Source organism: Haliotis cracherodii, unplaced genomic scaffold, assembly GCF_022045235.1.
Source record: "Haliotis cracherodii isolate W230 unplaced genomic scaffold, xgHalCrac1.p SCAF_11, whole genome shotgun sequence".
Lineage (NCBI taxonomy): Eukaryota > Metazoa > Mollusca > Gastropoda > Lepetellida > Haliotidae > Haliotis > Haliotis cracherodii.
In genome coordinates, this window is record NW_027266266.1 from 45,288,369 (window position 1) to 45,307,971 (window position 19,603).

Sequence of the window (19,603 nt, forward strand, 5' to 3'; positions counted from 1 at the left end):
CGTGCAGGTCTAAACCACACCACGTGACACCAGCTTCTGTATTGACTGAATACCGTTACACTAGCCAGGTGACACGCGCTCTGTCATGTGATATAACCCCTTTATCTGCCTGTAAATAGGCCTGTGTACAGACTGTTTATAATAGTGATCGCAGCATATAAACAGAGTTACACTAACCACAAGAACACAACAACTTCAACAAACAAACAAACAAACAAACATGACGGCAGCATGCGCCGTTTTTCTACTGGCCCTTACGTCGTCCTCCCTCGGAGCGCCTCAAGACTTGCAGCAGAGATGGGAGGAGTGGCAAGTGAAGCACGGGAGGAGGTACAGCAGTCAGGGGGAGGAGGAGGGGCGAAGGAGGGCGTGGCAGGTCAATCAGGACTGGGTGAAGGGTCACAAGAACAGGGGAGATGCCGACTTGTCAATGGAGATGAACCAGTTCGCTGACGGGGTAGGGATGTCCATGTTAACATGTTTTAGCACTATTCTAGACGTCCAATCCTGAAGAGGATCCGAACACATTTTTTAATCATATTTATTTCCATCCATTTTTCAACGAATTACGCACGGCACTCACTCATTCACTCACTCACTCACTGTTGTCAGACGCAGCCTAGACGTCAGCTCCTCCATCCAAGTGCTCATTCCCCCACAGTGGACATCCTCCACAACAACATGTCACCAGACAACGACGTATCACCAACTCGTCCAAAGTCGTTTGACTGGAGAAGCAAGGGAGTTATCTCCCCTGTCAACAACGAAGATCAATTCGGCAATAATTTCGCCGTCGTTGATAGAGGTACCTGTATTTGGTATTTGACCATTTAAAGACTTGAATTACGTACACTTAAATGATAGACAACATTTAAACAGGAATCAGGTAAAGCCTGTACCGTAAAGTAGTAGTAAGTGAGTTGGGTTCAACGCCGCTTTTAACAGTATTCCAGTTATATCACGGTGTGTCAGCTTAATGTGGGAGGAAAGCCTGAAGTGATGCAGGTCTCAGACGTATACCACTTCGGTGAAACCCACGGACACGGGTATGGTGCTGACAAACCTAGAAACATAATCGGGGCGAAACGGGTTTCAAACCCCCGACCATACGTTTTTAACTGCGTCCAACTCTGGGACATATTTTGATATATTGCTGTAGATATATTCGTGAGACAAGACAAAAAATACATTCGAAAACATCTAACGCTATTGGGCAAGAATACATTCGTAAAACAAAATAATAATTTATAAATTAGAAATATCTTTCAAGAATAGGAGGTCTCTTGAGCTGAAAGCAATATCTGTAACAACACATGACGCTGTAAGACAACCCCCATTCGAAGGTTGAAGTGAAAAAAGAACAGAAGAATTTCAAAGAGAAAAACATTAAAATATATGTAAGTTCACAGTTCAAATATTTTTTATTTTTTTTCTAAATTTGGACTCCAAATCCAAGACAGCACTTTGGACTGACCCATACATCAGTCGTATTCGACGTAATAAGCGACCTCAGTATTCCAATCATATCAGGGCGTCCATTACTGACAGAGAAACAATTGGATTATCTATTAGCACCGTTTATATAACTGTCTTATGTTACTGGCAGCTTAATACAAATGTTTCTATCCGAAAAGGGTGTGTCGAGAGCTTCCAGGCCATAAAGACTGGTAATCTGGTCGGGTTGAGCACGTGGGAGATTGTGGACTGTTGTCCTTTAGCGGAAGATGACTTCTTTGACTGCATACACAACCTTGGTGGCCTGTGCAGTGCGAATGCTTACCCTCTTTATACAGGGCAGTGCAGAAACAACACGTGTCAAGCGGTAGGGATGGTAAGGTCAAGGTCAAATACGACAAATCTTACCGCCATTACTATTTGTCCGATTCTCGACATCAAACATTCTTATTCGACTTCCACTAGGAATATGAGACGATTATATCCCTGGTGCTAGATCAGCCACGACAAACCAGGTGACACACCTAGTGGACATAATCATAAGCTTCTTCAATTCAAGTTCGACTAATCCGTATCTAATTAAAACACTTTTGAAGGTGATTAAAATACGTGGTAGCATGTGGTGCTCCTTAAAAGAAAGCCCAAAGGTACGGTTTAGCAAAGTTTGTTTGTTTGTTTGTTGTTTAACGCCGCACAGTCTCCCAGCCATATGACGGCGGTCTGTAAATAATCAAGTCTGGACCAGACAATCCAGTGATTGACACCATGAGCATCGGTCTACGCAATTGGGATCCGATGACATGCATCAACCAAGTCAAAGATTCCCGATCCCGTTAGAGGCCTCTTACGACAAGCTTGGGTTGCTGAAGATCAGTTCTACCCAGGATCTTCACGGGTAGCTTAACGAAGTAGTATGATGCTTCTTGGTTAGTTTGATGTGGTTTGATAAGTTTTATCCGGATTCCTGCTACGACCAACATATTTTGAAACAATTATGGTCTCTTTTTTCACTGACTTAGTACTGACTTAGTATACGTTAGGATTAGATGATATTTAATGCACTATGCAATATTAATTCACATCGGCCTATTTTCGAGGACAAAATATGCCATGTGTCTTTAGTATGCTTCTGGGTCCTGATATTATTATTATTATTATTATTATTATTATTATTATTATTATTATTATTTTAAATTATTTTTTTGTTTTTTTTTAAGAAGAAATAAATGCAGCAAAGCGGGTTTGGGTGATCCTAGCTCATAATCAGCTCAGGGCCCTTGAGGGCCAATTCCAAAGAATTATAATTATGATATATTTATATCATTTTCCATGACGCCCTCTACATATTCTGGGTCATACCATGGATAGAGTCAAAACCACGAGCATGGCGAAGAAAATAAAAGGATCGAGCCACTACATCAGGTCGCTTAAGATACTGTGTTTGTGCTCATTAAAGTATAAATTTTATATTTATATTTTGATTTATCAAATACATATCCCCCATTAAGTATGTATTCAGTCTTACCTCCCATGGTTGGCATTGTGGTACACAGATCCAGGGAGGGAAAGCCGTGCCAGCAGGCCAATTGGACCAAATGGTGGACGCCCTGCTCGAGCGCCCCCTAGCGGTACTCATCGATAGCAGCGCAGCCTCGTTCGAGCGGTACCAAAGTGGTATCTACAACGACACTGACTGCAGCAGGACTGAAGTAGGCCACGCCATGCAAGTGGTGGGATACGGGGAGGAAGATGGGCAGGAGTTTTGGATTTGCAAGAATACCTGGGGTACGTTCAGTGCATTGTCTGTAAATGTGACCTTATTAAATCCATGTTGGGTACATCACCAACAAACACATCAACGCTGAGATTGCATCATGCTATTCATGGTTATTTGTTGCAACGTAGCGTAAAACTGGAGTGAATGAGTATGTTTTTACGCCGCTTTTAGCAATATCCAAGCAATATCACGGCGGGGGACACCAGAAATAGTCCGCCCCTGAAAAACTGGAATATACTCTCAGTGGGTATCATCTGCCGTTGACTGTGAAAAAACGTTGTTCCAGAAGAAATATGAAACATTCTAAGCCTCCTCGATTATCCAGCATATTAAGTCTCCATTCTATTACTATACACACCCGAACCCATTCGCCGCCTTAGTTTCGTTGTGAAGCCGGTTTGAAGGACACGACGATATAAACAGACGACCAATCAAATCGCACTGTTCTTTCATAATCTAAACAAGCAGCTGTTTTACCAGTACTCGTCCCGCCTTTTGTAAGCCGTCTCAAATACATATGGTGCGTTTTGCCGCATAGGACTAAGAAGGGGCACGCTTAATACAAAATATATGCAGAAATGACTGATTAATTAGATAAAAATGACATTTACAATATGGCTGCAGTGGCATCATCACTGTATCCTGTCTTGTTCCAGGTAATACATGGGGAGACCAAGGCTATGTCCGCATGAAGAAGGGAGCAGACACTTGCGGCATTGAATCCCATGCTAGTTACCCCTACTAACACGAGACGTCCTCAAACTGGTGTCCTATTGCTGTAGACCTGTGGGTTCTTTGTACCCTGTTTAAACGTGCAAATAGTCACATTCACATTCGTTTACCGCTCCTATTGGATACTAAACTGCCGCGCCAGTGAGAGTGTACACCCATGTTCGATGGTGGCTAAAAAAGTAACAAACAAGATGGTGATGTATTTGATGTGGGTATCATAGTTGTAAGTAAGGATAAGAATTTATGGATGAACAACTTCTTTACGCTCTTAATTGTAATAAAGAAGTTGTTCATCCATAAATTCTTATCCTTACTTAGTACCCCAACTTCTAAATGCCTATCAAAGAAGTTATCATAGTTGTGTTTTAAACCTTAAGTGTGCAGTGTTTCGGCTACTGTTTTGATAACGTTTGTAATTTTGGTCAAATTCAATTTTAAAGTATCTACTTTCTTTTGCACGGCAGTTAATTATACATATACACACATTGGGAGGAGGCGACCTACTGGGTAAAGTTTGAACCGGTGTGAGACCCATTCTTGAGGTATTACCAACTGGCTCAATCATGCATGTGCACAAATGTATGTATGTAAATAAACGTTAACAGCGTGACCAGACTAATTGTGTTAAATGTTTTGAATTCAAAACGTCAACGCCAGAGAATAATCACTCTCGAATATCTGTTGAAACAGATTCCCTAGGGTAAAAGGCAAAAGTGTTATATGATGGGAACACTGAAAATCGGTAATGAAAGCAGTTGTTCCCGAAATAGGAAAGAGTGCCATGCTCTACCGGTATCACCAGTCAATAACGTAAGTGTCATTTAGACAAGGACGTGTGACGTGTAAATTTCTCTGAATATCAACTGCTAAATTTCTGGAATAACTTAAGCAGACTTTAGACAGTGAAACCGTGATTAAAAAGCGTAGTAGTCAGCAAAATGTGTCTTTCCGGGACGTTGGAATACAATGCACATGCTCTTATGTACTTAAGCTATTGAGAAATGTGAAGGTGAGGTGAGGTGAGGTGAGGTGAGGTGAGGTGAGGTGAAATTGGGTTTAACGTCACCTCCAAGATTAATACACTTACATAGCGAGTGTGTGTGTGCGTGCGTGCGTGCGTGCGTGCGTGCGTGCGTGTGTGTGTGCACGTGTGTGTGTGCGTGTGGTCCGGACTAATGCCGATTTTATAGTGCTAGCCCCCTGAGATACCATGCTGTAGTTTAACATAAATATCCCACTCAGACACAGAATACTGACTCCGAGCCGACCAGTCCTTAATGCCGACCAGGCCCCTTAGTGCCGAGCCATCAAGAACCATCTTTTAACGTCTTTTGGTATGACGCGGCCGGGGATAAACTGATATCGTCACGTGTGCTGACAATAAACTGATATCGTCGTGTGTGCTGTGACAATGAACTGATATCGTCGTCAGGCTGTGACATTGAACTGATATCGTAGTGCGTGCTGTGACAATGAACTGATATCATCGTGTGTGTAGTGACAATGAACTGATATCGCCGTGTGTGCTTGTGACAATGAACTGATATCGTCGTGTGTGCTGTGACAATGAACTGATATAGTCGTGTGTAATGTGACAATGAACTGATATCGTGTGCTGTGACAATGAAGTTATATCGTCGTGTGTGCTATGGACACAATGAAGGCATATTATTGTGTTTACTGTGACAATGACGGGATTTCGCCACGTGTGCTGTGACAATAAAGGGATATCGTCGTATATGTTGCGACAATGAAATCATATCTTTGTGTGTTGAGACAATGAAGGGATATTGGCGCGTCTTCTGTGACAATGAATTGACATTGTCAGATAGCCCGTGACAACGAAGTGGCGTTGTCGTGCGAGATGAGACAACGAATGCGCCTTCTAAGTCATCGTTGTCCAATGGGTTAGTAGACAACCCGTTTTGTGGAAGTTCTGACAGACAAACACAAATTATCGGCCGACTGTGTTATCATATTGTGAACGTGCAGGTCTAAACCACAACACGTGACACTTGCTTCAGTATTGACTGAATACCGTTACACTAGCCACGTGACACGCTGTCATGTGATATGATACTTTTATCTGCCTGTTATAGCCCTACATACAGTCTGGGGATAATGTTGATCGCAACAGGTTACACAAGAACACAAACACTTTAACCAACAAACATGAAGGTAGCATGCGCTGTTCTTCTGCTGGCCCTTATCTCCTCCTCCCTCGGAGCGCCTCGGGGCAACCTGCAGCAGAGATGGGAGGAGTGGCAAATGAAGCACGGGAGGAGGTACATCAGTCAGGGGGAGGAGGAGGGGCGGAGGAGGGCGTGGCAAGATCTGGATCTGGTAGAGGCTCACAAGAGGGGGGACACCGGCTTGTCAATGGAGACGAACCAGATCGCTGACGGGGTAGGGATTTCCATGTTAACATATTTCGTCACTATTCAGGACGTGTAATTTTGCTGTTATTCATAGGATCCGAACACTTATATGAACCACATTTTTTTCCTTTCACTTTTTCAACTGATAATTTCAAATTATAATTTATTTTTCTCCCCAAGTAAGACCGCATTCACAATTTCACAGTAAGCCCCCACCCACATGCACATGAATACAATGGCTATAGCACTAGATGTGGACGTCGCGGTTCAGCATCACTCACTCACTCACTCACTGTTGTCAGATGCAGTCTGGACGTCAGCTCCTCAACCCAAGTGCACACTACCCCGTAGTGGATACTCACCATGACAACGACGTATCACCAACTCGTCCAAAGTCATTTGACTGGAGAAACAAGGGAGTTATCTCCCCTGTTACCAACGTTGATTCATTTGGCAATACTTTCGCCATTGTTGCTGCAGGTACCTGTGTTTGGTATTTGACTATTGTAGACATGATTTCCGTTCACTAAAATGAGCTTTACAGCTTTGGTGAAACCAACGAGCATGGGTGTGGTGCTGACAAATCTAGAAACATAACGACCACAGGTTTCGAGCGTGCCCAAGGGACGCAACTCTGCACAGCGAATTGCGTGCCCCAATTATTAGTAAAGTTTAACGGCAAACGTGTGCCACGGGAACGATTTTTTATTTGCGTCTAACTCTTCGACATATTTTAACAGCTGGATGCAGATACATAGTAAAAGAAGAAACTGATTAATAAATAAAACTCATTAGTATACCTCTATTGGGTAAGAATACGTCGTAAAACAAGAAATTACTGATATATTAAATAAACCATTTAAGAATAGGAAGGTTCTTAAACAAGAAGCAATATCTCTGACATAATATGCAATTTGTGAGTTTGGGTTTTTTTCCGCTTTTAGCAATATTCCAGCAATATCACGGCGGAGGGCGCCAGAAATTGGCTTCACACATTGTAGTTTGGTAGGGAATCGAACCCGGGCCTTGGGTGTGATGAGCGAACACTTTAACCACTCGGCTTCCTCCCCGCACCTATGCACTTATGGCAGTCTTCAAAAAAAAGGTTTGAATATGACAAAATGACAATCCTGTTATTGACATCAACATCACCCAAATCACAGAGCCAGATCGCTCGATCCCGTTAGTCGCCTTTTGCTGAAAACCTATTCTACCCCGGATATTCACGTGTCGGGTGGAGTTAAAGTTTTAGCATGATGGTTACTTCCCATGTCATGGCCGCCCAGGAAGTCCCTGTCTTGCTATTAATGTTGTATCCGGGTCTCTTTATATTCCTCAAAACGTCTAGAGCATACGTACTTTCAAGCACATATTTCCACGGTATTTTCATTGAAGAACAGATGCATCCACGTTGCTAAAATATGGATTACAAAAGTTCACCAATCGTCATGAATAACATTTTAGGTAGATCCAATTTCTGCAAATTTGATCTTTACCGGGCAACTTATTTCCTGAGATCTTCTGACCGCCATAACTAGGGCAAGTAAGCGGAACAGTATTCTAATTGTATCATGGCGTCCATTACTGACATCGAAACAATTGGATTAGGTTTTAGCACCGTTTACATAACTGTCTTTTTACTTGCAGCTTAATACAAATGTTTCTGTCCGAACAGGGTGTGTCGAGAGCTTCCAGGCCATAAAGAATGGTTATCTGGTGGATTTGAGCACGTATGAGATTGTGGACTGTTGTCCGTTGGTGAAAGATGACATCTTTGACTGCATACACAACTTCGGCGGCCTCTGCGGCGCGACGTCGTACCCTCTGTTTACAGGGCAATGTAAAAACAACACATGTCAAGCTGTCGCGAAGGTAAGGTCAAGGTCAAATACGACAAATTATACCGCCATTACTTTTTTCCGATTGTCGACATCAAACATTCCTATTCGACTTCCAATAGGTTAAGCCGTCATATGGCTGGAATATTGCTGAGTGCGGCGTTAAACAACAAACGAAACGAGTCCAATAGGTTAATTAAACGATTATATGCCTGGTGGTTTCAGTCACGACAAACAAGGTGACCATCCTAATGGAAATAGTCATAAGCTTCTTCAATTCATGTTCGGCTCATCCGTATTTAATGCAATATTCCAGCTATATGTCGAGACTGGACCAGACAATCCAGTGATTGACATCATGAACATCGATCCACGCAATTATGATACGATGACATGCATCAACCATCAGCGAGCCTGACCATCCGATCCCACTACAAGCATGGACGCCTTTTACGACAAGCATGGGTTGCGGAAGACCTATTCGAACCCGGATCTTCACGGATACAGTTTAGCAAAGTAGTTTGAGAATGGTTAGATGGTTTCATCACTGGAGATTTCAAGGGTTTCTGCCATGTCCATCATGGTAAATACATAAGTAGTCTTTCTTTCTGATTGGCCTCTTTTCGAGGAAAATAATATGCCATGTGCCTTGAGCATGCTTAGGGATAATTATTATTATCATCATCATCATCATCATCATTATTATTATGTACCGATTAAAATAAAAATGCAGCAAAGAGGGTTTGGGTGATCCTGGCACAGTCAGGCTGGTTAGGCTCATCATCACCTCAGGGACCTTGCCCCCTCTACACGCAGCCCAGACAGCGAATGGGACTTCTCTCAGGAAGTGCTGCCTCGTCGAACCCACCCAGAACTTTTCGGAGAATGTGAAGACTCCCAAACACTGCAGCCTTCTGCATTACCCAGATTGTCAGAAGGGCTGTATTCCTGGTAGCAAACCCGGTAGGGCTGGGACGGGCAACTCGGGTACCCGGGTCGGGTGGGTACTGAGTAGGACCTTGGTACCCACAGGACTACCCAGACCCGTGGTTAGTCACATGAGTGATATATTGTCTAATGACTAAAATTATCTGGAACTCTATGGCTACACTACAAGTCATTAATGTTCACTTTTCTTTCTGACTATGCACCCATTCCTTCAGACTTTTCATATGGTTGAATAAACATATAACTTAAGTCAACTTCAGTGTTTGCATGACCAGATTGTTTAATACATGTATCTAAATACGTTTTTCCAGGGCTGTGCTAAAAAATATCCCAATTTTGAGACAACTTCTGAGACCTATAGTGGGTATCCTGGTAGGGTAGGGTAAGAGGGGGGCGGGTACCCGGGTAGTAAATTTGGACTCGTCCCAGCTCTAAAACCCGGGTACTCTCCCAATGACAGTCAACAGATTGGGACGTACGAAACCTAAGGCACCGAGAACAATGAATGGGGTGTCGGACAACTTGGTTCTTGGGATGCAAGCGAAATTTCGAAAGCGAGGTCTGCATTTTCCTGAGTCTTGTCAATCACATTAGTGTCAAAAGGGACAGAAAATTCAATAATATAAATGATTTCATTGGATTTATGAAAAAGGACACGATCAGGTTTGTTGGCCTGGATAAGTTTGAGGCTATTAACGGGCCAATAGTAGTAGTAGTAGTAGTAGTAGTAGTAGTAGTAGTAGTAGTAGTAGTAGTCCATATCCACCATTAATTATGTAAATAGTTCTACTTCCCATGGCTTGATATTGTTCACACTTTCTACAGATCAGGGGAGGGAAAGCCGTGCCAGCAGGCCATGTACACCGAATGGTGCAGGCCCTGCTAAAGCGCCCCCTAGCGGTACTCATCGATGCCAGCGCAGCCTCGTTCGGTCGGTACCAAAGTGGTATCTACAACGACACTGACTGCAGCAATACTAAAGTAAACCACGCCATGCAAGTGGTGGGATACGGGGAGGAAGATGGACAGGAGTTTTGGATTTGCAAGAACACCTGGGGTACGTTCAGAACATTTTCTGTAAATGTGATCAATTCTATCTCTTCTACTTGGGAATATCGCCAACAAACGGACCCGAGAAGATCCGGGGTAGAATAGCAATCCATGCTAATCGTAAAAGGCGACTATGCTTGTCGTAAGAGGCAACTTACGGGATCGGGTGGTCAGGCACGCTGACTTGGTTGATGCATGTCATCGTATCCCAATTGCGTACATCATGTCAATCACAGGATTGTCTGGTCCAGACTCGATTACTAAACAGTATTTCAGCTATATCACGGCGTGTCAGCTTAACGTTAACGTGGAGGGAAAGCCCGAAGTGATGCAGGTCTCAGACGTTTACCACTTCGGTGAAACCCACGAGCACGGGTTTGGTGCTGACAAACCTAGAACCATAATCGGGGCGAACCGGGATTCGAACCCACAACCATAGGTTTCTGGCGTGCTGGCGATACGTACATGTTTAATAACGACACAATGTTCCTAACCCACCACCGTATCTAGTCCATTGTCTTGTTCCAGGTCCTACATGGGGAGATAAAGGCTACGTCCGCATGAAGAAGGGAGCAGACACGTGCGGCATTGAATCCCACGCGAGTTACCCCTACTAACATGAGATGATGAAGCCCTGTGTTAACGTTTAAATATTCACATCCATATTGGTTTACCACTCTGGCAAACTTTTTGATGGTGGTTAAAGTGAAACAATTAGGAAATGGCTGTTCAATGTGCATGTATTTGATACGGGTTACAGTTATTTTGGACATAAAGTTTGCAGTGTTTCAGCGACTGTTTTCAGCCTTGTAGCATTTGATAACGTTTGTACGTGTACAGTTTCTTTTGCTTTCAGTATATTATACAAATACACACACGGTAAGGTGGTAAAGCTTTCACTCGTCTCACAGGAGATTCGACTCCTCCTAGGATACTAGGTGTGAGACCCATTCTTGGCGTACTACAAACAGGCTCAACCATGCATGTGCACAAATGGTTAGTTGGTTGGTTGGTTGTTTAACGCCGCACTCAGCAATAACCCATATATATGACGGCGGTCTGTAAAATAATCTAGTCTGGACCAGACAATCCAGTGATTGACATCATGAGCATCGATCCACGCAATTGGGATCGATGACATGCACCAACCAAGTCAGCGAACCTGACCACCCGATCCCATTAGTCGCCTTTTACGACAATCATAGTCGCCTTTTACGACAATCATAGTCGCCTTTTACGACAATCATAGTCGCCTTTTACGGCCTGCATGGGTTGCTGAAGACCTATTCTACCCGGATCTTCAAGTGCACAAATGTATGTATGTAAATAAACGTTGACTGACAAGACTGTTTGTGTTAAACGTTTTGAATGCAAAACGGCAACGCCAGAGACTAATCACTCTCAAATGTCTGTTGAAACAAATTCAATAGGGTGAAAAGCAAAATAGTCAAGAAAATTATATGACCCCGGCGGAACACTGAAAAGGAGTGATGACACCAGGTATTCGCGAAATGGGGAAGCGTGTCCTGTTCTACTGGTAGCATCAGCCAGTCACATGACTCATTAAAGAGGCGAACAAACGGATCGGGTGGTCATGCTTGGTGTTTTAGTTGATTGCATGCCATCGTACCCTGACGTGGGTCGTTGCTCATAATATCAATCACTGGGCTGATTACCCGACCATCTGTAGCGGTCTCTCGCGACAAACATGACATGCGCGTAGGGGAATGTGGGAGCGTAGTAATTCCATCCCATGCTTGTCGTAAGTCAAGAAATAAATGACGATCGAGTGGGAGTGGTTTATCGTACAATAAAACACTGCTGGAAGAATAAACCACGAGGGGCGATATCGCTTGTATCGATATAAAACGAATTCGTTGACATCGGGCGAGAAAATGACCACGTGCCGCATGCAGACAACTGAAGTCAGTCACGAGTAATATTGAACCCCTTTCATCAACGACCCCGAGTATTTAACCGACCCGCAAGGACAGCTTTTGTGTTTCCTTCACGCTTTCCATGAGCCTTAGGAAACGGACGTAAAATATCTCTTGATGGCGCACATGTACTTATAATAATAAGAGATTCTTTTTGTGGCCTATCAGCACCTCTGTAGCCCAGAGTTTCACTCCCAGGGCAACGAATACGAAGGTTCCAGGTTCGAATCCACTGAAATATAAGTAACAGTCGATTTTACATCGTTCCGAATATTTGCTTGAGTCAGAATTATATTTGTTATATGGATTGTGTTAAAAAATTAATGCAAAATATATCTAAGGGACAGACGAACTGTCCTCTCTGGGACAGAGGGATAATCTGTAAAATGTTACTGCAAAGAGAATATTCCACGAGAACAAGGTCCTGAAAAAACATTAGGATGATGTCACTAGAGGTTTGTCGAAGATGTAAAAACCTCAAATGACAATGTTGGTCACGTCACTGGAGGCTAAACTCACCTGAAACTCGTGAAGATCCGAGGTAGAATTCTTCTTCAGCAACCCATGCTTGTCGTAAAAGATGACTATGTTTGTCGTAAGAGGCAACTAACGGGATCCGGGGTAGAATAGGTCTTCAGCAACCCGTGCTTGCTGTAAAAGGCGACTATGCTTGTCGTAAGAGGCGACTAACGGGACAGGGTGGTCAGGCTCGCTGACTTGGTTGATGCATGTCATCGTATGCCAATTGCGTGGATCGATGGTCATGATGTCAGTCACTGGATTGTCTGGTCCAGACTCGATTATTTACAGACCGCCATCATATAGCTGTAATATTGCTTAGTGCGGCGTTAAACAACAAAGAAAACGACCACGTCCTAGATTTAACACACTGTGTGTGCAGGCGTTGGGATTCCGGGTTATAATTTGTCCCCAGGATTCCATGCTGGTCGGAAGAAGCAACAAAATGGTTCGGGTGGTAGGTTCCCTGACTTGGTTGATGACGTGTGTTTGTACAACGACGGCATGGATCGTTGTTCACAATATCAGTCACTGGACTCGATTATTTAATGACCGCCATCATACAGCTGGAAAACTGCTGTGTGCGGCGTTAAACAACAAACAAACACATATTTTAAGTGTAGAACAGTTTCTCATTATGATATCTTCAGGGAATAAAGCAACAAACAAACAAACACAACTACCATGACAATACCCAACCACGTATACCAGTCAAAGACAATGTTCACACTAGAAGCCGGGTGAGCTTTAAGTTAACCAAAGATCGTGACATTTTGAAACCATAAATAACTGAAAGAAAAACACTACACCAAAATTTTTAAAAATAAATTTATTTTTGTTTTTCTTGGGGTTTTTTCAAAGTGTAAGCACGCGCTTGAACATCATGTTAGGATGATGGACAGGAAAGGGTAGACTTGCTTTGTTCTCACAGGAAATGTACAGGCATGTGTTTGAGGCGCTGGTTTCAGCAGTGATTTGTATGGCCTTCTGCTTGGTAATCATACTCTATCTGGCGCAGCGTGGTTTGGTAGCTTGATGCCACTTGTCCTATTATCTAGTGTGTCAACTTCACATACATTTCAGTCTGGTCATCTTCGGTCATAGCCATTCTTTGGTCATCAACCAAACTTGAGGCATCTGCTTCATTGGTATCAGTTTTCCTTACCAGAAAAGTTCATTTTGAAAAAAGATTCTCTGAGCTAGAAGAATCTTTTATATTATTATCTTATATATTAATAGTCCCCGTCTCGTGTCATTATGAATAATTCAACAATGGGTATTTCTGGTATTCTCTCAGATTACAAAGGGTTCCAGGATCGTGACAAAGTAATGAAGAGTGATTTAGGTATTAAAGTATTAGAATGCTGGAATAGCATATTTCATCATCCAATTACTTGGAAAGATGTTTTTCTTACTGTGTTGGATAATCTGCAGAAAGAAAGAATAACTTATGATCAACTTAGTTGATGATGATATTTGTACATTCTATATGCTGTGGATCTAATAAGATTTATCACATATTTATTATGAATGTAAACAAGTGAGGGGCTTCTGGTTACAGGTTGAAGCGGTTATCAATAACAATCTAAATATGGAGCTGGAACTCACAAAATAAAATGTCATACAATTTGTGGTCCCTTTAATAATTTGAGTTCGCTATAACCGTGGTTTACTGTATTTGGATGTTGTATATACAACGTGTAGTTGACCGTATTACGCCCTCAGCAAAAGATCCATTCATTTATCAAGTATTAAACAACAAAAACTAGCCTTTCATGTATTCATTTAAATATTGAGTGGTATTTTTCAAACTGGAAAATATATTTCAAACAAAAATAGAACCCATTGCCATCAGAAGAAATGGAAGAAGCAATTGACTTCTACCCGCTGTCAATCATTCCAACAAGTGAAGCGTTCATAAAATATTTACTCTAGGTAATGAGTGAGTTGGGTTTAACGCCGCTTTTAACATTATTCCAGTATTATCACGGCGTGTCAGCTTAATGTGGGAGGAAAGCCCGAAGTGTTGCAGGTCTCGGACGTTTACCACTTCGGTGAAAACCACGAGCACGGGTATGGTGCTGACAAACCTAGAAACATAATCAGGGTGAACCGGGATTCGAACCCACAATCATAGGTTTCTGGCGTGTCCAGGATACGCAACTCAGCACAGCGAATCGCGGCGCCTTAGACGACTGGGCCACCCGTGCCCCCACTCTAGGTAATGAGTGAGTTGGGTTTAACGCCGCTTTTAACATTATTCCAGTAATATCACGGCGTTTCAGCTCAATGTTGCGGGAAAGCCCGAATTGATGCAAGTCCCCCTCAAGCAGATTTCTCCTTTTAAAACAAATAATTTTCCTTTGATTTGTGATTTGGTGGATACTCGTTCTTTCCTGATTTTATGCAGCCAAGATTGTTTTAATTTTTACCACTTCTGTCCAACACACTCTCTACTTTGACGATTTGCTAGCTCCGCCCGATCAAGATGACAATGTTCCAAATCAGTATCATGTCATGCTATCAACTGTGTAGAAATACACACATCTCTTAGCATGTTTATGAGAAATGAGTATCCTCCAAGAAACTCCACTGACATTTCTTACAGAAACAGTTATCATGTAGCCTCTAGCAATACACCTGTCTGCTCCATCACTACAACACGTCGCTCTATGAATGCAATAATAGTGCACGCGACGCTAAACCCCATTTCACCTCACCGCCATCCCTACAAATTGCTGCGCCTCCTCCATGAACGTCCCCATCACCAGCGTCCTCCTGGGTGGTTCGGGATGCTTCATTATGTCCAGAATACTCTTCCACGTTTCTTGGTCACGTCTCGATCTGATAGTCCTCCAACGGCTCTGTTTTTACTGTCACAGATGTGGGCTGGCAGTGAATCCAGTGGTTGGACTGGGTGTCCATTCTGGACAGCTCCCTGCTGACACGTGGGAACATCTATCCCGGTGCCTTGTCCCCCTGGAGCAGGTGTTACTCCTGGGTGACAGAGCTGGGTATCAGCGCGTGGTGACTCTCCGTTTCTGGTGTTACTGTATCGAATATCATTTTTGTTTGTTTGTTTGTTGTTTAACGCTGCACCCTGCAATATTCAAGCTGTATGAGGGTGGTCTGTAAATAATCAAGTCTGAACTAGATAATCCAGTGAATCGATGTACGCAATTTGGATACGATGACATGCATCAACCAAGCTTTTCGCGGAGATTTCTTATGAATATGGAAAGGGTATTGCCGCTTTTATTAGAAATGATTTAAATTTTAATCATACCGACAACTGAAATGAAATTTAAGGGTATGCATGGGAGGTAACTCTAGTAGGTATTTTACCTTTTACGCCCAGTGGAATATGTTCCGGTTATTCTCTGGTGTAGAAGGGCGATGGCGGAGAGTAGTGGTTAACGCGTTTGTGCGTCACGCCGAAGACCCGGGTTCGATTCCCCACATGGGTACAATGTGTGAAGCCCATTTCTGGTGTCCCCCGGAGTGATATTGCTGGAATATTGCCAAACGCGGCGTAAAAGAATACTCACTCACTCTGGTGGTGACGTTGTTTATTACATTGTTTGATTCTGGGCAGCAGATCTGCTGCATAAATCACGTAATGTTAAAATGTCTACTTAGATGCCTTTACTGTCACAGCTATTTCACTGATACCATTGAGCTAATGAGAAACCATTGACACATGAGCAGTCACTTGAACCCAGCTGTCTGATGACGTATTTTATTTTATTTTATTTTTTATTTTTTCTTTATTTTTTTTTTATTTTTATTTTTTTTTCTTTACTTAGTTATTTTTTTGACATTATCTAATCATGTTTATTGTCCACGATTTTACATGGTCGGATGACGTATGTGTACCATCGAATTGTGCGAAATGAGGTTATCTCAACAAACAATTACATGCTATAGACGTTTGTCAATTTTATCCGAAGTAAAAATATTACCAATTCTCAAACTGTATTGTCTACAATTTCTGTGAAACAGCATGTTGAAACCCGTTTGGTTGGCGGGTAAGAATTGGTCCTCAGCAACCTATGCTGGTCGCAAGAGGTGACTAAATAGATTGGTGGTCAGGCTCAGTGACATGGTAGATGGCGCCTCATCGCACCCGAGTGGACTGGATCGCTGCTCACAATATCACTCACTGGTTTGTCTGGTCTAGACTGTTTACGAATAAACCGTGACGTTGAAGCTAGAATGTAGCAGCGCCTATTTTATGCACTAACAGTGTCCATAGAAGTATCAGAATTCTTTACCACATTTGAACATGGTGAAAATTGCAGATATTTATTCCTGTGTGGACGTGTAACTCTTTCTGGTTCATCAATCACTTGATTGTCTGACTTATGTACAGGCCGTCGTCGCATAGCCGTCGGTTTGATTAAACTGTTCGCATTTCATGGAGTAGCCGTCATTTTTTTATTATAACGTTCTCATTTCATTGTATAACCTACGTCATTATAATCTCAATTCAGGGAATAACCGTCATCATTTATGTTAATAACGGCTCATTTCGGGGAATACCCTTCGTCATTCATATCAATAACGGCTCATTTCGGGGAATACTCTTCGTCATTCATGTTAATAACGGCTCATTTCGGGGAATACCCTTCGTCATTCATGTTGATAACGGCTCATTTCGGTGAATACCCTTCGTCATTCATGTTAATAACGGCTCATTTCGGGGAATACCCTTCATCATTCATGTTAATAACGGCTCATTTCGGGGAATACTCTTCGTCATTCATGTTAATAACGGCTCATTTCGGGGAATACCCTTCGTCATTCATGTTAATAACGGCTCATTTCGGGGAATACTCTTCATCATTCATGTTAATAACGGCTCATTTCGGAGAATACCCTTCATCATTCATGTTAATAACGGCTCATTTCGGGGAATATCCTTCGTCATTCATGTTAATAACGGCTCATTTCGGGGAATACCCTTCGTCATTCATGTTAATAACGGCTCATTTCGGGGAATACCCTTCGTCATTCATGTTAATAACGGCTCATTTCGGGGAATACCATTCGTCATTCATGTTAATAACGGCTCATTTCGGTGAATATCCTTCGTCATTCATGTTAATAACGGCTCATTTCGGGGAATACCCTTCGTCATTCATGTTAATAACGGCTCATTTCGGGGAATACCCATCATCATTTATGTTACTAAGATATCAATTCAGGGAATAACTTTACTGTTTTATTAATATGGTCTCATTTCATAGAAAATACTTTGTTACTATCATAGAAGCTATCTCATAGAAATCTTCATCATGTGTATTTTAATCACTTTATCCTGATAAGTACCTTGATTCTATCACTGTAATCTCATCTCTAGGAACAGCCTTCATCGTTTGTTTCAACATCAGTTCATCTCCATCAATGATGCAATCCATGCCTCAGGTCATTGTCATCAGGTCATCAGCGACCTGGTCCAATGAAAGGATAACTGGTCAATCCAGTAACTGAAATACACACATCTAGATTCAGTTGAGGAACACCTCCGAGTAAACACAAACAAAATCTTATGATACTGTGTAGTTTATTTACACAATTAATATACACATGACTTCTGGCAGTACAGTAACCATGGCAACACACATAACAATCTGTACAATAATATCTTTTTTGTTGACATTTCTGTTTAACAATGTCTTCAAACAGTCATAACATCATTGTGTGTGAAAATTAAATGTCCAAATACAAGTTGCATTGTTATTCAGCTATTATGCATTTAAGCATATTAAAACTTCTGTAAGCATAACCAATATACACACTCCAATCTCCACATTGTATGGTTGTATCCATATCTTCCTAATATTTCCTTCAAAATACACAAAACTGTTTATTAAGCATTAATATGCAACACTTATTTACTAAGATTTTGGTCAAAGTGAGGATAATGACAACAACTAACATTCCTCCTGAAATTAGTCAAAACAGACGAAACTCTCGTGGCAGATGTATTCATCAAATACTGTACTTATAATAGCAAAGCATTGTAAAAATAAAGATGTTAAAGGTTCACAAAGTTAGTCTGTTCTTGTGAATATTGAGGCAGGGAGGTAATGTTTATAGCTTAACATAGAAGCATTTTTCCACAAAAGGCAACAGTGATGGTAAACAAGTTATTAATGTTGTGGCCTGTCTTACATTGTACTCAATGTGAGTATCATGGCTGAATATAAGAAATACTTTAACAATGTTACACATGTGTAACCCATTAACAATATTATTTCCAAACAGAACTCAGTTTAAGTATAACCCTCTATCAACCTTGATCATATTGTTAAGTTCCAGACACAAAAACGGCATCAAAGACAAAACAGGAAGAGTAAATGATTTCTCATAAAAATTGATTTTTTTTAAATTGACACAAAGCCAATTTTTAATCACTTTGCCATGACCTTCCCTATAATACAAAGCAGCATCTTACCTCCTAAATTCTATGTATCCTGCCTGGGAGGGAAATAAATCCCTTATACCCTGCCATGAAGAAAACAGGCTGCACATTTCTGAGTGTGACAATAAATCCTCTGGCTCCTGGTATAAAACCTACTGTGGTATGCTTAAAACCACATATACCCCTAGTGACACTTCTACAACTCATACACATCACCTATCTTTGGCCTTGTATTTGATGCTGTTATGTAAACTGTGGACTAGGCTATGTTGTTGGTGATGAGAAATGACTTATTGTTGAGAGTCAGTAGTGGAACTAGATATCACATGAAGAGACCTATCATATCCTATATTATCCTTTTGGGTACAATAAATTATTGATTAGATTTTCATCCATTTTTTTAATAAAATGTAAGGCAGAGGCATCTTATGCTATGTGCCATATGTTTATAACAAACTGTTCAAAGCACATCAGCACATTAACTGCAGACAGATTTGATTCACATGAACATGAATGTCTGGTTAGACTATGTATAGGGTGGG

The 19,603-nt window shown here is 41.8% G+C and overlaps 2 protein-coding genes across 2 annotated transcripts; both read left to right on the plus strand.

Moving 5' to 3' along the window:
- Positions 1-120: 120 nt before the first annotated feature.
- LOC139455863 (cathepsin K-like) lies at positions 121-4,183 on the plus strand. Its single transcript, XM_071237406.1, has 5 exons — positions 121-457; positions 613-805; positions 1,635-1,831; positions 3,009-3,240; positions 3,889-4,183. The coding sequence occupies exons 1-5, from the start codon at positions 221-223 to the stop codon at positions 3,975-3,977; spliced, it is 948 nt and encodes a 315-aa protein (XP_071093507.1). The 5' UTR covers positions 121-220; the 3' UTR covers positions 3,978-4,183.
- Positions 4,184-6,136: 1,953 nt separating this feature from the next.
- LOC139455867 (cathepsin K-like) lies at positions 6,137-10,904 on the plus strand. Its single transcript, XM_071237409.1, has 5 exons — positions 6,137-6,370; positions 6,645-6,822; positions 8,018-8,214; positions 9,954-10,185; positions 10,707-10,904. Exons 1-5 carry the CDS (start codon positions 6,137-6,139, stop codon positions 10,793-10,795), a joined length of 930 nt encoding a protein of 309 aa, XP_071093510.1. The 3' UTR covers positions 10,796-10,904.
- Positions 10,905-19,603: the final 8,699 nt, after the last annotated feature.